Here is a 19,777-nt window from a genome sequence, read left to right as displayed (position 1 = left end):
TGGCTCGTTCCCCCACTGGGTACCATTAGCTGCCCCTGCCCCATCCCGGCTGACCTGGCAAACGTTCTGTTCTCTCGTTCTGTCCGTCTTGCTGCAAAGCGCACGGTTTGGTTCTGCCTTCGTGCACGGTGCGTGTTTTTACACTCTTGAGAGCTTTTGAAAAACTTTTCAGACTTTGATTTTCACTTGACCCCAGGGAGAGTAAGTTTGGGGTCATCTGTCCATCTTCCAACATCTATCCTCCTACCCATCCACCCAGTGACCCATCCATCCATCCTCCTGACTATCCACCCTGTCTATTCATCTGGCCCTATTCCACCCTTCATCCATCCACGCACCCACCCACCCACCCACCCATCCATCCATCCACCCACCCACCCACCCATCCATCCACCCACCCACCCACCCATCCATCCACCATCCACCCACCCATCCATCCACCTACCCACCCATCCATCCATCCACCCACCCACCTATTCATCCACCATCCACCCAACCCATCCATCCATCCATCCACCATCCATCCATCACCATCCACCCATCCATCCACCATCCATCCATCACCATCCACCCATCCATCCATCCATCCATCCATCCACCCACCCATCCACCCACCCATCCATCCATCCACCCACCCATCCATCCATCCACCCATCCATCCACCTTTCCATCCATCCACCATCCACCCACCCATCCATCCACCCATCCACCCAAACATTCATCCACCCATCCATCCACCTATCCATCCATCCACCATCCACCCATCCATCCATCCATCCATCCACCCACCCCCCTTACCCCCCCACCCATCATCATCCATATGTCACCCACCCATCCATCCCCTTCTGTCATCACGAATACAAAAAGCCAGTTTTGCCCGGGAGGGGAGTCAGCGAAAGCTCACACCAGTCCTGAAAGTGAGCATTGGGCGGAGGGCCAGGAGGTGCCGGGAAATGATGACTATTGTGGCCTCAATGACACAGTGCCTGTGAGCCCGTTATGCCATTTCCCCCGACCCCACCCCACCCCGCCACAGCAGGTTTCAGAAAAATGAGCACTGAGGTCCCGTGTGCCTCTCACTGGCTGTGTTCTGCCCGGCCCGGGACCCAGACACCTCCTCACACCAACTCTTTACTTGTGTGTGTTTGGGGTCCTGTTGGAATATTTCCCCTTTTCCAGCTGCCTTCTGGAGTTTTGTCACAGAAACCTTTTGTCACAGAAACCTAGCTGATCTTTGACCCCGCAGATCTAAGGTGCTAGCCAGGTTTGATTTGACATTGTAGATTCCAGGCTGCAGCCCAGCCTGGTCTTTGGGATGTAAATCCGAGTGCTTTCAGCCCAAAGAAGGCTTCCGTTTTGTTTTTGTATCTTCTTTCCAGGGGGGGCCTAGATTAGCCGGCCTGCAGATACAAGAGAATTATGTTGCCTCAATGTTCTTCCTGTAAGTTCTTTTGGTGCTTTTGGTGACGTCAATGTATTGCGCCCTTTGGAAGGGCCATGATCAATAAAAGGGGTTGGGAGAGAAGGTGAGGGGGCGGAAAGTGTATAGGCGCGGAAAGGATAGAGAGGATGGAGAGTGTATAGAGGGAAGACTGGAATAAACTGCAAGTGAGACCAACCATCATGGCTCCGTTCCTTCCTTCGCCTGCCACATCTTCGCCATCAACCTCCCCGGGGTGGGGGAAGCGGCCGGAGGCTACCGAGCTCGGGTGGCGGCGGGAGAGACAGCTGCTGCCCTAGGCCCTGTGCCTGGCTCGGTGCGGTGAGGCGTCCCTTCCCTCGCCCGCGCCTTTTCTTTTTATTTTTGTACAGGGTCCCACCAGCGATGCTCAGGGCTGACTCCTGGCTCTGCACTCAGGAATCACTCCTGGCAGTGCTTGGCGGACCCTAGGGGATGCCGGAGATCAAACCCTCCCCGCTGGACTATTCACCCAGTTCCTGATTCTAGAACGTGGGGCTGGAGCGACAGCACAGCGGGGAGGACGTTGGCTTGGCACACGGCCAACCCGGGTTCGATCTCCGGCATCCCATAGGGTCCCCCGAGCACTGCCAGGAGTGATCCCTGAGTGCAGAGCCGGGAGTCAGCCCTGTGTGCCCCTCGCCCCTGCCCCACCAAGTAAAGAATATTCCAGAATGACCCAGACCTAACCCAGACCTCTGTGCAGTGCTCTGGGAAGGGTTGAAAGTAGGAAGGGAAAAGGGTGTGAAGGGCGGAAACTCCCCCCCACACACACACAGACACACTCTGGGGGGCCCCAGACTTCAGCAGTGCACGGCGGGATGGTCACACGGGGCTGCACAAAGCCGCAGTTCAGCCGAGCCACAGCCCCGGCACTGTGGATTGTTCCGGACTCTGAATAGGCCATTCAGCCCCTCCCCGAGCAGCCGGGAGGGCAGGGTCTGCGGGGAGACCCGGGGGGCAGAGCGGGCGGCCTGGCCCCTGAGGCTGCCTCCCCCTGCCCGACCCACCTCTGTCCCCTCCAGCCCGCGGGGTTGGGTGGGGGTGGGGGGGTCAGGACCCCCTGTTCCCAGCAGCAAAAACGAAATAGAGCAGGAAGGGGGGCGGGGGAGGGGAGGGGAGAGGAAGGAGAGAAAGGACAGACGGACACCAAAATTCTGGTGGTTCTCCTGGAGGCCCCACCCTGCAAGCAGAAAAGACCTGGGAGGTCCCAGTGGACGGTGGTGGAGCACTGCCATGGAGCACTCCCCCATGGAGCCCTGCCCAGGGAGTACTTCCTGGGGGGAAAACTTGAGGTCACTTCCTGGGGAGCACTAGCTGTGGAGCACCGTCGATGGAGCACTTCCTGGGGAGCACCATATGCAGGGCATTTCCTGAGGCAGCACTATCTGGGGAACACTGGGGGGCACTGCCTGAGGAGCACTGTGGAGCACTATCTGGGAATCACTTCCTGGAAGCTCTCTGGGGAGCACTTTCTGGGAAAAATGAGGTCATTTCCGGAGGAGCACTAGCCGTGGAGCATTGTTGATGGAGCACTTCCTGGGGAGCACCGTATGCGGGGCATTTCCTGAGGAGCACTATCTGGGGAGCACTTCCTGTGAGCACTGTATGGGGAGCACTTCCTGGGGCAGCACAGCCTCATCAAGTGCTTGGAGGCCTTGGAGGCTGCTATCAGGGAGAGACCCTCACAAGTCACCCCTCCTGCTGTTTATTGGCAAAGTCCACCTGGGCATGAGGTAGTGCGGAGTGGGGGAGGGGGGCACCCGTGCGGGAGAGGCACTGGAGAACTTTCTAGAACCGTCCTTCCCCATGTCACTGCGCTTGCACGCGTGGATTCTGGGTGCAGGTACATGCTGTGTGTTTCACCTTTAGGGGTCGGACCCAGGGGTGCTCGGGGGCCCTGTGGGGTGCCGGGGATGGAACCCGGGTGGGCGGCATGCCAGGCCCGCGCCCTCCCCGCTGCACCGTCTCGCGGGAACCTCACATCTCCCCTGAGGACGGCAGCGCCCGGTCCGGGCTGTCCCCGCGCGCAGGAGCCGGGCGGCCCAGTGGCTCCGCGCGGGCGGGTCCCTCCGGCCCGGCAGTGCGGGCAGAGCCAGAGCCGCCTCCTGCCGCCGCCCACCTGGAGTCTTGCTCAACGCGCTAAAAATAACCCGGGAGGAGGCGAGAAGGGGCACCTGGGCCCGGGCCTGGGGCGGGGCTGGGGCAGGCGCAGACTTCCAGCACTTTCTCCGCTGCCCGCACCAGCGGCAGCACTGGGGGACGGGAGCCGCGGGGGGGGGGGGGGGGGGAGGGGAGCCGCGGGGGGGGAGAAGGGAAAGGCGGGGGGGAGGGGAGCCGCGGGGGGGGGTAGAAGGGAGCGGGGGGGGGGGGGGGGAGAAGGGAGAGGCGGGGGGGGGAGGGGAGCCGCGGGGGGGGAGAAGGGAGAGGCGGGGGGGAGGGGAGCCGCGGGGGGGGGGTAGAAGGGAGAGGCGGGGGGAGGGGAGCCGCGGGGGGGGGTAGAAGGGAGAGGCGGGGGGGAGGGGAGCCGCGGGGAGGTAGAAGGGAGAGGCGGGGGGGGGGGGGGGGGGTGGGGGAGACGCAGGGGGGAGGGGAGACACAGGGAACTCAGCGTCCAGCTCTGCCAGGAGGCGCCTGGACTTGAACTAGTGGATGGGGGGGGGGGGGGGGCGGCCGTCGGACCCGTCTGCCTGCCCAGCCTGCCGTCCACCCATCTGTCTGTCCACTGTCCGTCTGCCTGTCCCTCTGTCTTGTCTGCCCGTCCATCCACCAACCCACCCACCTGCCTGCCCACTGTCCGTCCGTCCGTCCATCATCTGTCCACCTGTCCGTCCACTGTCCATCTGCCTGTCCCTTCATCCATCTGCCCACCCATCCGTCTGTCCATCTGCCCCCAGCTCAAGCTCTCCCACTTCAAGGACCACCCAGGCCCTCCCAGAACCTTCTGGAACATGCCAGGTCCCCAGACTCGTGGCTGACGGGCCGGAGTGGGGGCGTGTCCAGTGCTGGCACCGGCCTGGCCCCCTCCCAAGGCCCCCAGGCCAGGCTGTCCTCGAGAGGGCTGGCAGAGCACTCGGGGGAGGGGGCACACACACCCCCGCAGGTCTGAGGGGCGGCGGCCTCTCCCCACTGTCCCCGTCCCCAGAGGGGCGGGCAGCCCAGTGAGCAGGCCCCCCCCCCGGTGACCACAGAGTCACAAAGGGAAAGTCCCGGAAGGTTCTGGCAACCCCGTGAGAATGTGGACATGGGCCGGAGCGACAGCACAGCGGGGAGGGCGTTGGCCTGGCACACGGCCGACCCGGGTTCGATCCCCGGCATCCCCTAGGGTCCCCGGAGCACCGCCAGGAGTGATTCCTGAGTGCAGAGCCGGGAGTCAGCCCTGAGCACCGCCGGGTGTGACCCCAAAAAGCCAAAAAACCAAAACCAAACCCCAAACCTCAGCTGGCCCCTTGCCTTGGGCACTGCATGGGGCACCCCCCCAAAAAAAAATTTAAAAAAAAACCTCGATTTTTTTCCTGCATTTTTTCCTTTCTACATCTTGCATTCCTGGCACTTTCTCCTAAGAGGCTGGTAGGGAGGGACCCCCCCAAGTGTGACCCTCCCCCGGCCTCCAAATGGGGGGTGAGGTGGGGGAGGCCAGGGGAGGAAAGGCCAGCCCGAGGGCCCGGAATGTCTGGGAGAAGAAGGCGAGAATGAAGAAACAGAATTAATTTGCAGGGAGCCGTGAGGGGAGGGGTCTCCCCAAAGTCGCCGTGTGCCAGCGTCCGGCCCCCTCCACCCCCCAGGCCCCCGGGACCAGCGTCCAGCAGAGGCGGGATGAACGGGAGAAGACCAAGATACATAAAAACAGTAAAATGTTTATTTTCTTAGAAAAAAAGTCGGGGAGTGATTGCAATCACACTTCCTCCGGGCACAGCCGGCGACCGGGGCACAGATCCCCCGACTCCCACGGCCGTCCACGTCAGCCCGGAGAGCAGACAGGCCCAGGCCCTGGCCATCCCCACCCCCAAAACTTAGCATCACGCCCCAAAGGAAGCAAGAGCCGGCTGCCCCAAGGGGGGGGCCGGGGGGGGCGTCGGGAGCCCAGGGGTGGGGGAACGGCTGTCTCGGGAAGTCGAGGATTCGAATCCAGAGCTTGGCCCGGCCTCACTCCCAAACAGGCTGCAGAACCGCAACAAAATGCACAAGTCTCTTTCCCGGGGTGACCCCAGAACCCGGACGCGGGGGTGGGGGGGTGGGCAGGAAGAGACCCAAGAAAAGTTCCAGAACGGTCCATGTGGCGGGAGCACTCACTGCCCCGTGTGGAAGGAGCACGGTGATGGGGGGGGGGGGGCGCGGGCGACAGAACCATCGTCTTCGGCGTGGAGGGGTCGTCGGATCGGACACTAATCCTTGGCAGGAAACGGTTCCACGGGGGGTGTGGCCTATTTACATAGTAGTCGCTCCGGGGGGCCAGGGGTCGCGTGGGCGCTATGTCATGTCCTCTTCTTCCGAACAGTAATCGCGACCCTGCAGGGGGGCGGGGAGGAGGGGGAGGGGGAGTGAGAGGCCCAGCGGGGAACCAGAGAGGCTCTAAGGCAAAACTCTGCAAAGTCTATGCTCCATGCTCCAGTCGATAACGAGGCTGGGTTAAAGGTCAGCAAGCCAGAGGCTGGAGCGAGAGCACAGCGGGGAGGGCGCTGGCCTGGCACGTGGCAGCTGACCCGGGTTTGATCTCCGGCATCCCCTAGGGTCCCCCGAGCACCGCCAGGAGTGATTTCCTGAGTGCAGAGCCGGGAGTCAGCCCTGAGCATCGCCGGGTGGGACCCAAACCACTGCCCCCCTCCAAAAAAATAATTTAAACAATTGAAAAAAAACGATCTTGGTTGTCAAAAACATGGGTGCGGGGGCTGGAGCGAGAGCACAGCGGGGAGAGCGTTTGCCTGGCACGCAGCCGACCTGGGTTCGATCCCCGGCATCCCATAGGGTCCCCCGAGCACCACCAGGAGTGATTCCTGAGTGCAGAGCCGGGAGTCAGCCCTGAGCATCGCCGGGTAGGACCCCCAAAAAAAAAACCAAAAAAAACCTTGGGTGTGGCAGTGATGTGGTGAAATGTGGCAGACGGAAACGCGGTTCATCCTGGCCAGGGTGGCAGATGGAAACGCAGTTCGTCCTGGCCAGGGTGGGGCTGGGAGGGGGTCTCCGGGCTCGGAAGACTGGCAGGGCGCGCAAAACACGGATGGACGTGAGCGGGTGGCAAAGCCAGCCCTTTAGCTCCCAGCGAGCCCAGCGCTCACCCCAGATGGACGTGTCCCTCCCCGCTCTCGGCTCTGCAGGGAAAGACCCGCCAGGCGCAGGACGGGGGGTGGCCTCAGTCTTTCCCTCTCGGCCCCCGTCGGCTTCACGTGTGCCATCTCACCAAGCCCCGAGAGTCTGGGACTGGCGCCAGGAGGCTGCCTCAGCCTCACGCCTCATCTACAGGGCGGGAGCAGGAAGTGGGGACCCCCAGCCCGGCTCTCTGCGGAAGCAACTGCCCCCCGCCGGGAGCAATGGGGGGCGGCACCCTGGCGACAACAGGGCCCTTGTGTCGGTGCCCCGCAGCCTGGCAGCCCCGCCCCCGGCCCAAGGCGGACAAGGAAGGGCTGCCTGGGAACTGGACGGTCATTCAGGGGCTCCGGCCCCCCGCACGCCCGCAGGAGGCCTCCTGGGCCCGCTCTGCTTTCTCTTCTTATTTATTTTTTTGGTGTTTTCTGGGGGGGTCCCACCCGGCGATGCTCAGGGCTGACTCCCGGCTCTGCACTCAGGAATCACTCCTGGCGGTGCTCGGGGGACCCTATGGGATGCTGGGGATCGAACCTGGGTCGGCTGCGTGCCAGGCAAACGCCCTCCCTGCTGTGCTATCTGTCCAGTTCCATGAGTATTATTGTTGTTGTAATTATTATTATTATTATTATTATTGTTGTTGTTGTTGTTGTTATTATTTTGGCCTTTTGGGTCCCACCTGGTGGTGCTCAGGGCTGACTCCCGGCTCTGCACTCAGGAATCACTCCTGGCGGTGCTCGGGGGACCCTATGGGATGCCGGGGATCGAACCCAGGCCGGCCGTGCGCCAGGCCAGCGCCCTCTCCGCTGTGCTCTCGCTCTAGCCACCACCCCACACGCCCCCCCAGCCACGTTGTCTCAGCGGGGAGACGGGATTTCGTGGCCCTCTGCCCCTGCCCACCACAGTCAAATCCCGAGTCCCGCCCAGCTGCGGGCATCCGGCCTCACCTTCTCGATCTTCTCATCCAGCATCCGGAAAAACTCCTGTTGGCTCTCCGAGATGTGCATGCTGCAAGACAAGACGGGGCTCAGCGCCTCGGAGAGGGGTGGGGGGGGGGGGATGCCGCCTCCCCCGAGGTCAGGGGCACCCGCCGCTGCCCCCTCCTGGCTGCAAAACCCACCACGGGCATGGAATGTCGGGGGGTGCCACCCTCCTCAGCGTGCGCGGGTACGAGAGAAAGGAACACAGGGGGCAGAGCAGCATGGATGGATTTGGGGGTGCTGTCGTGGGCTCCCTGACCCGTGCCGCGCCCGAGCGCGACGGCTAACCCCGGGGCAGGGGGCAGGAGGGGCTTACTTGGCTCGAGGCTGGTGCACCAAGCCCGGAATCTCCTTGCTGGTTTTCAGTCTGACGTTTGAACTGGCACTTTTCTCCTGCAACACAGGGGGGGGGTCACGGGGGTCGTGGCGAGGGTCCCCCGCCCCCGGCCCCAACGTCGAGGGACACGCCACGGCCTGCTGTCACAGAGGGCCCTCGGCCCCAAGGAAGAACCTGCAAGCTGCAGCGAGGGCTGACGAGCAAAATCTTGGGACGGGTGTGAAAACGAGTTGGGGGGTGACCGGGACCAGCAAGAGACTCGAAGGATGCGGGATTCTGAGGCTGAGGCACAAAGCTGGCCCTGGCTTGTCTTTGGGAATTATTTGAGGGACTCACCCAGCAGTGCTCAGGTGCTACTCCCAGAACAGTGCTCAGGGGCCGCTCTAGCTCTCTCTCTCTCTCTCTCTCCCCCTCCCCCCACACCCTGGTTCTCTTGGCAAACCTGGAAAGGCCTCCTTCGCTTAGGTCAAGTTTTTTTTTTTTTTTTTTTTGCTTTTTGGGTGGGTCACACCTGGCGATGCACAGGGGCCACTCCTGGCTCTGCACTCAGGAATCAGCCCTGGCGGTGCTCAGGGGACCCTATGGGATGCTGGGAATCGAACCTGGGTCGGCCGCATGCAAGGCAAACGCCCTCCCCGCTGTGCAATCGCTCCAGCCCCTTGGTCAAGTTTTTGTGTGTCTGTTTTTAGTTCGGGGGCCACCCCAGTGATGCTCGGGGCTTCCGGCTCTGCACTCAGGGATCACTCCCGGAGGTGCTGGTTTCAAGGGGCTCGTTAGCTGGTGCTGGGGCTCGAACCTGGGGTGACCACGTGCCAGGCAAACGCCCTCCCTACTGTGCTCTTGCTCTGACCCCTTAAATTTTCTTTTTCTTCTCTTTTTTTATTTCTTTTTCCTTTTGGGTCCCACCCGGCGATGCTCAGGGGTTACTCCTGGCTCTGCACTCAGGAATCACTCCTAGCAGTGCTCAGGGGACCCTATGGGATGCTGGGAATCGAACCCAGGTCGGCCGCATGCCAGGCCAACGCCCTCTCTGCTGTGCTATGGCTCAAGCTCCAGAGAAGCTGGACCCTGGTGTTCCTCTGGCCACCTCGGAGCCCTGGGCAGACGGAGACGCCGCCATGAGTTCACAGTGCTGGGCAGACCATGAGCGCGGGGCGGGGGGGCGGAGAGAGGGTCAGCGGTCAGGACCCTCCTCCCCGGGGCCCCGGGCTGGCACCTGACACCAGGGCAGGAAAGAGTCTCTTGTGTTTCCACAGACTCTTCCGGAACACACAGGTCCCCTGCCCAGCTACTTCCACATTCCCCCAGCCCCTTCCGGAACCTTCCCCAGCTCTGCACTGCCTCCAACAGAGAACAAAGATGGTTTCAGGCCTCCCCCCAGCCAGCCGGAACCCAGGCAGTGAGGCAGAGAGCGGGAGGGGGGGAGGCGGAAGCCGGGGACCCTCTGGCCCAAGGAAATTCCCTCCTGGCTGGGAGTGTCCCAACTCCAGAAGGTGCAGGCGAAAGGGCAAGGGCTAGAGGAAGGACCTGGGTTTCCTTGTGGGAGGATTCGGGCACTGGGGGGTCTTAAGACCGGACCCTGCAGCTGGACCAGCGAGCTGGGGGCACCGGCACGTCTAATAAACGTCTGTTCGGGCCGGAGCTATTGATAGCACAGCGGGGAGGGCGTTGACCTGGCATGTGGCCGACTTGGGTTCGATTCCCAGCATCCCATAGGGTCCCCTGAGCACCGCCAGGAGTGATTCCTGAGTCAGGAGTCAGCCCTGAGCATCGCCGGGTGGGACCCAGAAAGAAAAAAGAAAAAAAAAAATGTGTCCAATGTCAGCCGGCCCGCCCCTGCCCACTGGGGCCTGAAGCGCAGACGGAACCTGCAAAGCGGCTTCTTCACGCGTCCAGCTCTGCGTCCACGCTGGCAGAAACATCCATCAGCCGTCCCAGCTGCCACCCTCCCGGGCTCAGGACCCAATTAAGAGCTAATGAAATGCAGGTGCTGGCCCTGAGGGAGGGGCCGGTCGGTCGCAGGCGTGGAATGGAAAGGCTAGCCGTCAGGAAGGAGGGCTCAGATCCCAACCCGGCCCCGCAGGGAAGCCAAAGGGGCTCCCGAATAAATCACATGATCCGGAAGTGCCAGGTGGAGGCGGATCGGAGTGAATTTTTGGCACGTGAATTGGGTCTGAAGTAGAAGATGTAGATGGCTGGAGCCACAGCACAGCGGGGAGGGCGTTGGCCTGGCACGCGGCCGACCCGGGTTCGATCCCCGGCATCCCATAGGGTCCCCCGGGCACCGCCAGGAGTGATTCCTGAGTGCAGAGCCAGGAGTCAGCCCTGAACACCGCCAGGTGGGACCCGAAACACAGGGTCTGGAACGACAGTGAAGTCGGGCGCTGGCCTTGCACACGGCTGACCGGGTTCGATCCCCGGCAATCCCAAATGGTTCCCCCAAGCCCCGTCAGGAGTCATTTCTGAGCACAGAGCCAGGAGTCAGCCCCGAGCACTGCCAGGTGTGCAACCTCCCCCCCCTGAAAAAAAAGGGAAGGTGGGTGGGAACCTTTGACCCAGGGGCCAGGAAGAAGCACTAGAAATGTCTAGAAACTTCTAGAAGCTCCGAGGACTTCTAGAACTTTCTAGAAGATCCAAGGGCTTCTAGAAGCTTCTAGAAGTTGGCATGCATGTCGGGCAGCTTGAGGGGAATGAGAGGACGTGCACGGAGACGCGAGTGTGCTGACTCATGAGATTCCCGATCGGGCCGGGCCGCTCGGGGCCTGCCCGGGGTGTGGAAACCTCGATTCAGGTCCAGCTCTCGGGGGGAGCCCCACGGCTCGGGGCCACGGGCTGCCGGGGAGAAGGAACCAAGGCAGGAAGTTTGGGGAGTCCAGAGAGGGCAGTTAAGGGGGCACAGCACCCACAGGAGGAGAGGGAGAGTTCTACAAAACCACATGAAGAAAAGCGTATCCGGGCCTGGAGTGACAGCACAGCGGGGAGGGCGTTGGCCTGGCACGCGGCCAACCCAGGTTCGATCCCCGACATCCCATAGGGTCCCCCGAGCACCGCCAGGAGTGATTCCTGAGTGCAGAGCCGGGAGTCAGCCCTGAGCATCGCCAGGTGGGACCCAAAACGCAGAAAGTAAAATATTTATTTGGGCTGGTGCGATAGCACAGCGGTTGGGCTTTCGCCTTTCACTCAGCCAACCCGGGTTCGATTCCTCCGTCCCTCTCAGAGAGCCCGGCCAGCTACCGAGAGGATCCCGCCCACAGGGCAGAGCCTGGCAAGCTCCCCGTGGTGTATTCGAGATGCCAAACACAGTCACAGCAAGTCTCACCATGGAGACGTGACTGGCGCCCGCTCGAGCAAATCGATGAGCAACAGGACAACAGTGACAGTGACAGTGATTTGCTGGAATCAGAGAGAGCCAGCACAGCGGGGAGGGCGTTGGTCTGACACGTGGGGGGCCCGGGTTCGATCCCCGGCATCCCCTAGGGTCCCCCGAGCACTGCCAGGATTCCTGTGCATCACCGGGTGTGACCCAAAAAGCCAAAAATAAAAAGAAAAGGTTCACTCCGGTCTTGCTTTCTCTTTTCCTGATGGGGTCACACCCAGCGGCGTCCAGAGCTCAGAGCTCGTTCCCAGCAGCGCTGGGGGACCCCGAGTGACGCCCGGGCAGGCCGCGGGCTACAGGAAGCCCTGACACCCGCTCCACTCCCAGGCTGCACTGTGTGTTCTGACGTGCTTGAAGTGGACGCGCCTGTTTGCTGCGTTGTAAGAAGGAAGAAGCGGCTGAGGCAGCCCCGTCGGTCTGCTCTGCCCTGAGCCGCCCAGTGCCGGGGGGTCTCCAGACCCCCTCCCCACCCCTCCGAGCGGGTCCACCCGAGTCCAGGGCCGTGAGGACACGGACTTGGTTCTTGAGCTCTGGGGACAGCCAGGAAGTCGAGGCAAACTCAGCGGGGTTTGGGGACAAACACCCCCAGGAGGTGTCTGGACTCGAATTCCCCACCCAGGAGCGGCCACCCCGCCCCGCCCCGCCCCCCAAACGGGCCCGAGATCCTGCAGATTTGTCCACGTAAGCCCCTGGCTTTGCACATCCCGTCCTGCCAGGGCTGACTCACACAGTGCTCCCAGGACAAGTGCTAGCAGAGCCTCCACCGGGAAGAATGTGCGTGGCGCTGCCAAACTGTCTGTCAGAGGGGGAGCAGGGAGCCCGGGTTGCATCCACAGAGCTGCAGGCTGCGGGCGGCGCCCACCTGCAGAAGCCCCAAGAACCTTCTAGAACTTTCCATGGGGGCGGAACCTCCTGACTGTCCTGTAGCACCGCTGAGGCGGCTGAGCTCCTCCGTGAAAGGGCTTCAGGCTGGTCCGGGGCGTTTTGGTTTTTAGGGCCACACCCCACGTTGGCTCTGGGGCTACTCCTGCCTTTGTGCTCAGCAGAGCCCGTGAGCTGACCCAGCACCCTCTCTCCAGCCCTGACGAGCGTTTCTTTTATATTTTATTTATCTATTTTTTTTCTTTTGGGTTCCACCTGGCGATGCTCAGGGCTGACTCCTGGCTCTGTGCTCAGGAATCACCCCTGGCGGTGCTCGAACCCGGGTCAGCCACATGCCAGGCAAACAAATGCCCTCCCCACTGTGCTCTCGATCCAGCCCCGATGTTTCTAATTTAAAGTAAGTACTAAGGGGTCAGAGGGATAGCACAGCGGGGAGGGGCGTTTGCCTTGCACATGGCCAGCCTGCCTTTGACCGCCAGCATCCCCTAGGGTCCCCCGAGCACCGCCAGGAGTGATTCCTGAGCACAGTCAGGAGTCAGCCCTGAGCATCGCCGGGTATGACCAAAAAGCCAAAAAAAATAAATAAATAAAATTAAAAAATTTAAAAAATAAAAAATAAAATGGAGTGAGCCCTGAGCACAGATGGGTGTAGACCCAACTCCCCACTCCTCCCACCCGCAACCCTTTATTTTATTTTGTTTATTTCTTTTTGGGTCACACCCGGCGAGCTCAGGGCTGACTCCTGGCTCTGCACTCAGGAATCACTCCCGGCGGTGCTCAAGGGAACCCTATGGGATGCTGGGCATCGAACCCGGGTTGGCCACGTGCCAAGCAAACGCCCCCCCTGCTGTGCTGTAGCTCGTTACCCATCCTGGGATTTTAATACGCCGCAGGGCCTTGAGCAAGATGTTCTGAACCTGGAATAAGAAGTGATGACTCGGAAAGTTAATGCCCCCGAATGTCGCTGACCTAGAGGTTTCCAGACCAGAGCCAGGGAGTGGCGGGAATCAATGTGGGCCTGGATTTCCCAACGGGCTCAAAGGAAACGCCGCAAGAACATCGGACAGAACAGGAAAATCAACTGATTTGTATCTGGTGTGAGTTAGTTCATGGTCAGAGCGGATGATTCTGGGGAGAAAAAAAAAGTACCTTTACGGGTAAAAGACTGATGTGAGCGGAAGATAAAACCAGAGAACCCGTATGCTCTACAAAGCGACACAGAGAAGCGTTAGTGTCGGAGTGACATTTTAGAGCAGTACAAGGAACACTTCACACGTACACACACAGCATCTGAAATCATCAGCAACTGAGTTCCACAGACGAAGACAAATACACGTCTAGTTATTAAAAAACAAAAATTATTCTTGATCTTTCGCTGAATTATTAAACACATCTGCTCCAACTGCCAGAAGTCGTTTAAAAAAATTTTTTTTTCAGAGAAACAAATCTGCCTCTTGTCACCGTACAGTGAGCATAAAACATCAGAAGGTTCTAGAAAGCATTCCTAACACTCTGGGGCCCCAAACCAAGACCAAGGGGCTTGAGATGATACAAATGTTCCCTTTCATCATCCCTAAGCGCACCCCGTGTGTGCCTCTGTCCAACTCACTAGGCACATGTCTCTGAGCACCACTTCTAGAACATTCTAGAATGTTCTTAGACCTTCTAGAACATTCTGGCTACCATCCATCTGAGAAATGCAAAACTCTGGGACAGGGAGCCCAATAGCCCTCCTCCAGGAGCACTGCTGGAAACAGTGATGGGGTTTTTCCCAGACCTGGGTGGACCCCAGCTCCCCGAGTCACTGCTTCGAAGACCCCAGATTCCTGAGTGCAGAGCCTGGAGTCAGCCCTGAGCACTGCAGGGTATCTTCTGGCGCTGCAAGGGCCAAGCACTACCACATCTGTGGACGCTTACGCTTAAACCACCGGCCCTGAGGGTTGAGAATCCACCAGGCATCGCTTAGGAGCCCACGCCCACCGCCCCCTCACCAGCCCCCCAAAGAAGAATCATAAACGCTTTTGCCTTTTGCGGGAAAGTCAGATCTGTGAGTCCATCCCCCTACTAAGACACGCAAAGCCACTACACTGCTCCCCAAGTGAAAAAAGAAACAGAGGCGCTGACCCCCGGGCCATACTGGCGGGGGGACCCGCCCACCCAAGACCGCAGCGGTGCCCAGCGGGCACACGACAAGTTGGGACGGTGACGGTACGACATGCTGGCAGCCTCGAGGGCCGTGCCAGACTCCAGGGGCTGCCGGGAAGCCAGGCCCGGCCACACGCCCGTTCCAGCACGCCCCACCTCTGCAGCAGCCATCAGAGACGCTGGCGTTTAGAGCAGTGACTCAAAGCCTGTTTTGGTCTGTCCCGTTTGGGGGCTCCGTCTCAAGTGCTCAGGGCTGACTCCTGGCTCTGTGCTCAGGGATCCCTGCTGGCAGTGCTTGGGGGGACCAGGAGTTAAGCCCTGAGCAGTGCTGGGTGTAGACACCCCCCCACACACACCAAAAAAAAAAATTTTTTTTGAAGGGAAACCGGGACACTGGTATTTATATCCACACGAAGCCAGAGGCCAGAAAGACTCGGTTCCTCTTCCAAAATTGCAGGTACCAGAACTACAAAGAGCAACGGCTCAGCCCAAATAGACGCTTTCCAAAACGAGATTGCAATTTCCCTAAGCCCCCAAATTGGAAAGAGCCGGGCACAGGGATATACTTTAATGCCAGCCACATCTTTTTAAACCCCTGGGCATGGCCCCGCACCTATAAATTACGTGCAGATGGGAGCTCGGAAACAGGTACTTAAAAGTAGCACCATGGAGAGTTTTGCTGGGCCACAGCCAGGGGCCCGAGGCGGGAGTCACGAGTCACGGGGTCCTGTGTGAGACTCGGGCTTTTTTCTCCGGCCTCAATGGCGACCCAGAGAGACCTTCATATGTGACCTCGTTCCGGGGTCCAGACCCTGGGCTGGAGCGACAGCACAGCGGGGAGGGCGTTGGCCTGGCACGCGGCAGACCCGGGTTCGATCCCCGGCATCCCCTAGGGTCCCCCAGCACCGCCAGGAGTGATTCCTGAGCATCGTCGGGTCTGACCCCCAAAGACAAAACACACAACATGTACCTGCACCCAGAATGCACGAGTGCAAACACAGTGACACGGAGAAGGACGGTTCTAGAAACTTCTCCAGTGATTCCTGAGTGCTGAGCCAGGAGTCAGCCCTGAGCATCGCCAGTTGGGGCCCACCTCCCCCGCCCCACCAAACCAAACAAAAAGCTCCCAAACCAAAAAAGGACATCCCCTAAAAAAGTAAGAACGGACAGAGTGTGCATGCTGCAGGCAAGAAGAAGGGAATTCGCAGCAGGCAACAAATTAATTAAAGTCAGGGCTGCAGAAACTCAGCCCAGGCAGTAGGTGCCCACACGGCCCAGCGAGGTTTGGGCGGAATCGGGCATCAGCAAAGACGAGGAGAGAAAAGGTAGAGGGAGGAGAGAGAGCCAGGAACCAAATCCAATCAATCGACGCAATCAACTTTCCGAATCTCAGCCACCCAATTCAACATGCACCCACTCGGACCAACTTAGGAGGTAAGACAGAAGCCTCCCATGGGGCTGGAGTAATAGTGGGTAGGGCGTTTGCCTTGCACGCGGCCGACCCGGGTTCAATTCCCAGCATCCTATATGGTCCCCTGAGCACCGCCAGGGGTAGTTCCTGAGTGCAGAGCCAGGAGTGACCCCTGTGCATTGCCGGGTGTGACCCAAAAAGCAAAAAAACAAACAAACCAAAGACAGAAGTGTCCCTAAGTGGGAAGCCAGACCACTTTCAAACAGACGGAGATCAGAACGTGTGGCTTCCCTGTCGGAACTGAGTCTCACGGTGAGAGGCAGGAGGTAGAAATGTAAGAACCAGAGCTGTGAAAACCACAGAACATTCCAACAGATTGGGGTGTGGGGCTGGAGAGACTGCACAGCCGACCCGGGTTCTAATTCCCTGGGAGCCCTGAGCACTGACTGACTGCCAAGAGTGAGCCCTGAGTGCAGAGCCGGGAGTAAGCCCTGAGCACCGCTGGGAGTACTCCCCAAACCAACGAACTAAATCGAACGGCTCCCGGGAGGACCCTGGAGCTAGAGTAGAAGGGGAATCCAGAGAGGAGGGTGACGAGGCAAACGTCTGTGTGACGAAGGAGCCAGGGGCCCTTCGGCAGGAAGCAAGCCGGGGGGGTGGATTCAGTGAGTCACCAGCGATCACCGTAATTAAGGCGACCGTTGAGAAATACAAGGAAAACTTCAAAATACTTTCAACTCTCTTGGGATGAATTTGGTGACGTCCGAGACAGAGAAGGAGAGGAGAAGAAAGTCGAAAATTATTTGCCAGGCTGATTTTGTTACAGACACGGAATCAGGTTAACTCTGTCCAGAGCAGCCGTTACCTCCTCCACGGCCGGGGTGATCAACCCCGTCAGGACACAGGAGCCAGCACCAGCACCAGGCTCAATCTCACCACCACCGTCACCACGACCCTCACCGCCAATCTCAAGGTCATCACCGCCATTGGTCCCAACCTCACCGTCGCCACCATCATAGGACCACCACCACCGTCACCTTTCCCAACCTCCACACCAGGATCACGACCGGCACCGTGAGTGTGACCGTGACAACTGTCCTCACTGTCCTTCTCAGCTGTGTTGTCAGGACCAGCACCCTCCACACCACTGTCCTCGGCCTCATCAGGATCAAGCCACCGTCCTCGACCTCCTCACGACCAACACCACCAACACCACCACCGTCACCATCAACACTGGCAATGCCAACACCACCGTCTCCATCAACAGTGTGGCTGCCTCCACCTTCACGGCCATTCTCGACCTCCTCACCACTGCCGAGACTGCCACCACCACCAGCCCACCAACACCACTATCATCACCATCAACACCATCACCATCATCACCATCACCATGACCATCATCACCACCATCACCACCACAGCCATCATCATCACCATCATCACTATCACCACCACTACCATTACCATCACAACCATCACTATCACCACCATTATCACCAACCACCATTACCATGACCATCATCACCATCACCATCACCGTTGCCACATCACCACCACCACCACCACCATCACCATCATCACCATCACCACCATCACCATGACCACCATTGGCATCGCCATCACAATCCCCACCGTCCTCACCCTCCTCACGACCAGCACCACCACCATCACCATCACCACTGGCATCACCAACACGACCATCTCTACCACCACCTCCATCAACAGTGCAGTTACCACCACCCTCATGGCCATTCTCGACCTCCTCACCACTGCCAAGACGGCTACCATCACCAGCACTGTCTTAACCATCACCATCACCCCCATTCTCACCTTCCTCATGATCACACCCCACCCCCAACACTGGTGTTGCCATCACAACCACCACCATTGGCATCGCCATAATCACCACCACTGGTGTTGCCATCACAACCACCACCATTGGCATCGCCATAATCACCACCACTGGTGTTGCCATCACAACCACCATTATTGGCGTCACCATCACAACCACCACCATCCTCATCCTCAAGCTCACCCTCACAGCTTTGCTGCCACCACTGTGGCCGCGACACCACCCTTCTCGATGCCATTCCCACCGTCAATTGTCCTCCCCCGTCCTCACAACTGCCCCCCATGTCCACGCCATCCACCGCACCTTCCTGTCCGTGGAACCACCCTCCCCGCCACAAACACACCCACCTCCCGGGGCCACGCGGCCACCCTCAGCACCGGAACTGTCCCATCCCCCTCCCCGAACTGACCTCCCGCCTCCACCGTCCCCTTCAGCAGGTGCCAAAACAGGCACCTCAGGGGTCCGGAGCGATAGCACAGCAGGGAGGGCGTTTGCCTTGCGTGAGGCCAACCCGGGTTCGAGCCCCGGCATCCCACAGGGTCCCCCGAGCACCGCCAGGAGTGATCCCTGAGTGCAGAGCCGGGAGTCAGCCCTGAGCACCGCCGGGTGTGGCCCCCCCAAATCAAGGGAGAGGAGGCCTCCAGCACCGTGAGCTTCCCTCTGTGGCACCCCCAGGTCTCTGCCCTTTGTCACCGTGTGTCTGGCCCAGCCCTCTCCCTTCTGTGCTCTCCTTTATCAGCCCTTTGTGCGCTGACCTTCGAACAGGAGAAGCCCCACACCAGAGTGGAGAGGGCTGGGAGGGGGAGGGAGGAGAGGGAGAGGGAGAGAAAGAGGGAGAAAGAGAGAGAGAGGGAGAGAGAGAGGGGGAAAGGGAGAGAGAGAGGGAGAGAGAGGGAGAGAGGGAGAAGGAGAGAGAGGGAGAGGGAGAGAGAGAGAGGGAGAGGGAAGAAGGGGAGAGGGGAAGAGGGAGAGAGAAGGAGAGGGAGGGAGAGAGAGGGAGAGAGAAAGAGGGAGGGAGAGGGGAAGAGGGAGAGGGGAAGAGGGAGGGAGAGGGAGGGAGGGGGAGAGAGGGGGAGGGAGAGAGAGAGGGAGAGAGAGGGAGAGACGGAGAGAGGGGGAGAGAAAGGAGAGAGATGGAGAGGGGGAGAGAGAGGGAGAGAGGGGGGGGAGGGCTAGAGGGCCGAAACCCGCCAAGAACCCTGCTGAAGAACCTTGGGGGGGGGGCAGAACAAAGCCAGAGGCAGCAGGGTTGGGGTTTCCGCCCCTCCCCCCTTCATGAGCATGAACTTGGCCTCTGACTGACCCTCCAGGGCACCTACCCTTCCCCTGCCCCCGACTCACACTATTCTCACCTCCCGAAGGAATCAACCCAGACCCAGACCCGGGCTGGGCCTCTGCTCCATCCTGACATCCCACCTGAAGAGTCTCTCTCGCCTCAACTTCAGCCCTGATCCCCTCCCCCCCCACCCCGTGGGCCACACGCTCTCTGATGGTGGGTCACACACGTGAGGAAAACAACAACGCAGAGACGGAACCAGGCGTCACGGAGGGAGACAATCAGCACCTCTGGGGGAGGGATATTTTTCAGTCTTTTAAGTTTCGGTTTTGTTTCTGGGTCCCACCCGGCGATGCTCAGGGCTGACTCCTGGCTCTGCACTCAGGAATCACTCCTGGCGGTGCTCGGGGGACCCTAGGGGATGCCGGGGATCGAACCCGGGTCGGCCGCGTGCCCGGTAAGCGCCCTCCCCACTGTGCTCTCGCTCCGGCCCCAGGAGTATAAATTTTAGATTCCTAATAGTTCTTGGGGAGCCCTCTCTGCATGCAGAACCTCCCAGCATTGTGTGTGTGTGTGCGTGTGTGTGCGTGTGTGCGCGTGTGTGTGTGTGTGTGTGTGTCCCACCCCCATCACCACAGGATGGACCCCCAAGCTCTACTCCACAAACAACCCTTGAGCATTACTGGCATGTTCCCAACCCTCCAACCCCCAATAAACTAAACAAACCCACAGAAATCTCTCTCGGCCTAAGGCACCCC

The 19,777-nt window shown here is 60.0% G+C and overlaps 1 protein-coding gene across 1 annotated transcript in view; it reads right to left on the bottom strand.

The window, feature by feature from the left end:
- Positions 1-5,296: 5,296 nt before the first annotated feature.
- Positions 5,297-19,777, bottom strand: part of CXH1orf21 (chromosome X C1orf21 homolog) — a 62,448-nt gene continuing 47,967 nt past the window's right edge. Inside the window, exons 4-6 of the mRNA XM_055120615.1 lie at positions 8,057-8,133; positions 7,708-7,768; positions 5,297-5,968 (exon numbers count right to left, since the gene is read on the bottom strand). Coding sequence (XP_054976590.1) covers positions 5,930-5,968; positions 7,708-7,768; positions 8,057-8,133 — 177 coding nt within the window. The 3' untranslated portion in view covers positions 5,297-5,929. The remainder of the gene's footprint in view (positions 5,969-7,707; positions 7,769-8,056; positions 8,134-19,777) is intronic.

The sequence above is a fragment of the Sorex araneus genome, chromosome X, assembly GCF_027595985.1.
Source record: "Sorex araneus isolate mSorAra2 chromosome X, mSorAra2.pri, whole genome shotgun sequence".
In the NCBI taxonomy this organism is placed as follows: domain Eukaryota; kingdom Metazoa; phylum Chordata; class Mammalia; order Eulipotyphla; family Soricidae; genus Sorex; species Sorex araneus.
This window is presented reverse-complemented; position numbering and strand designations above follow the sequence as displayed.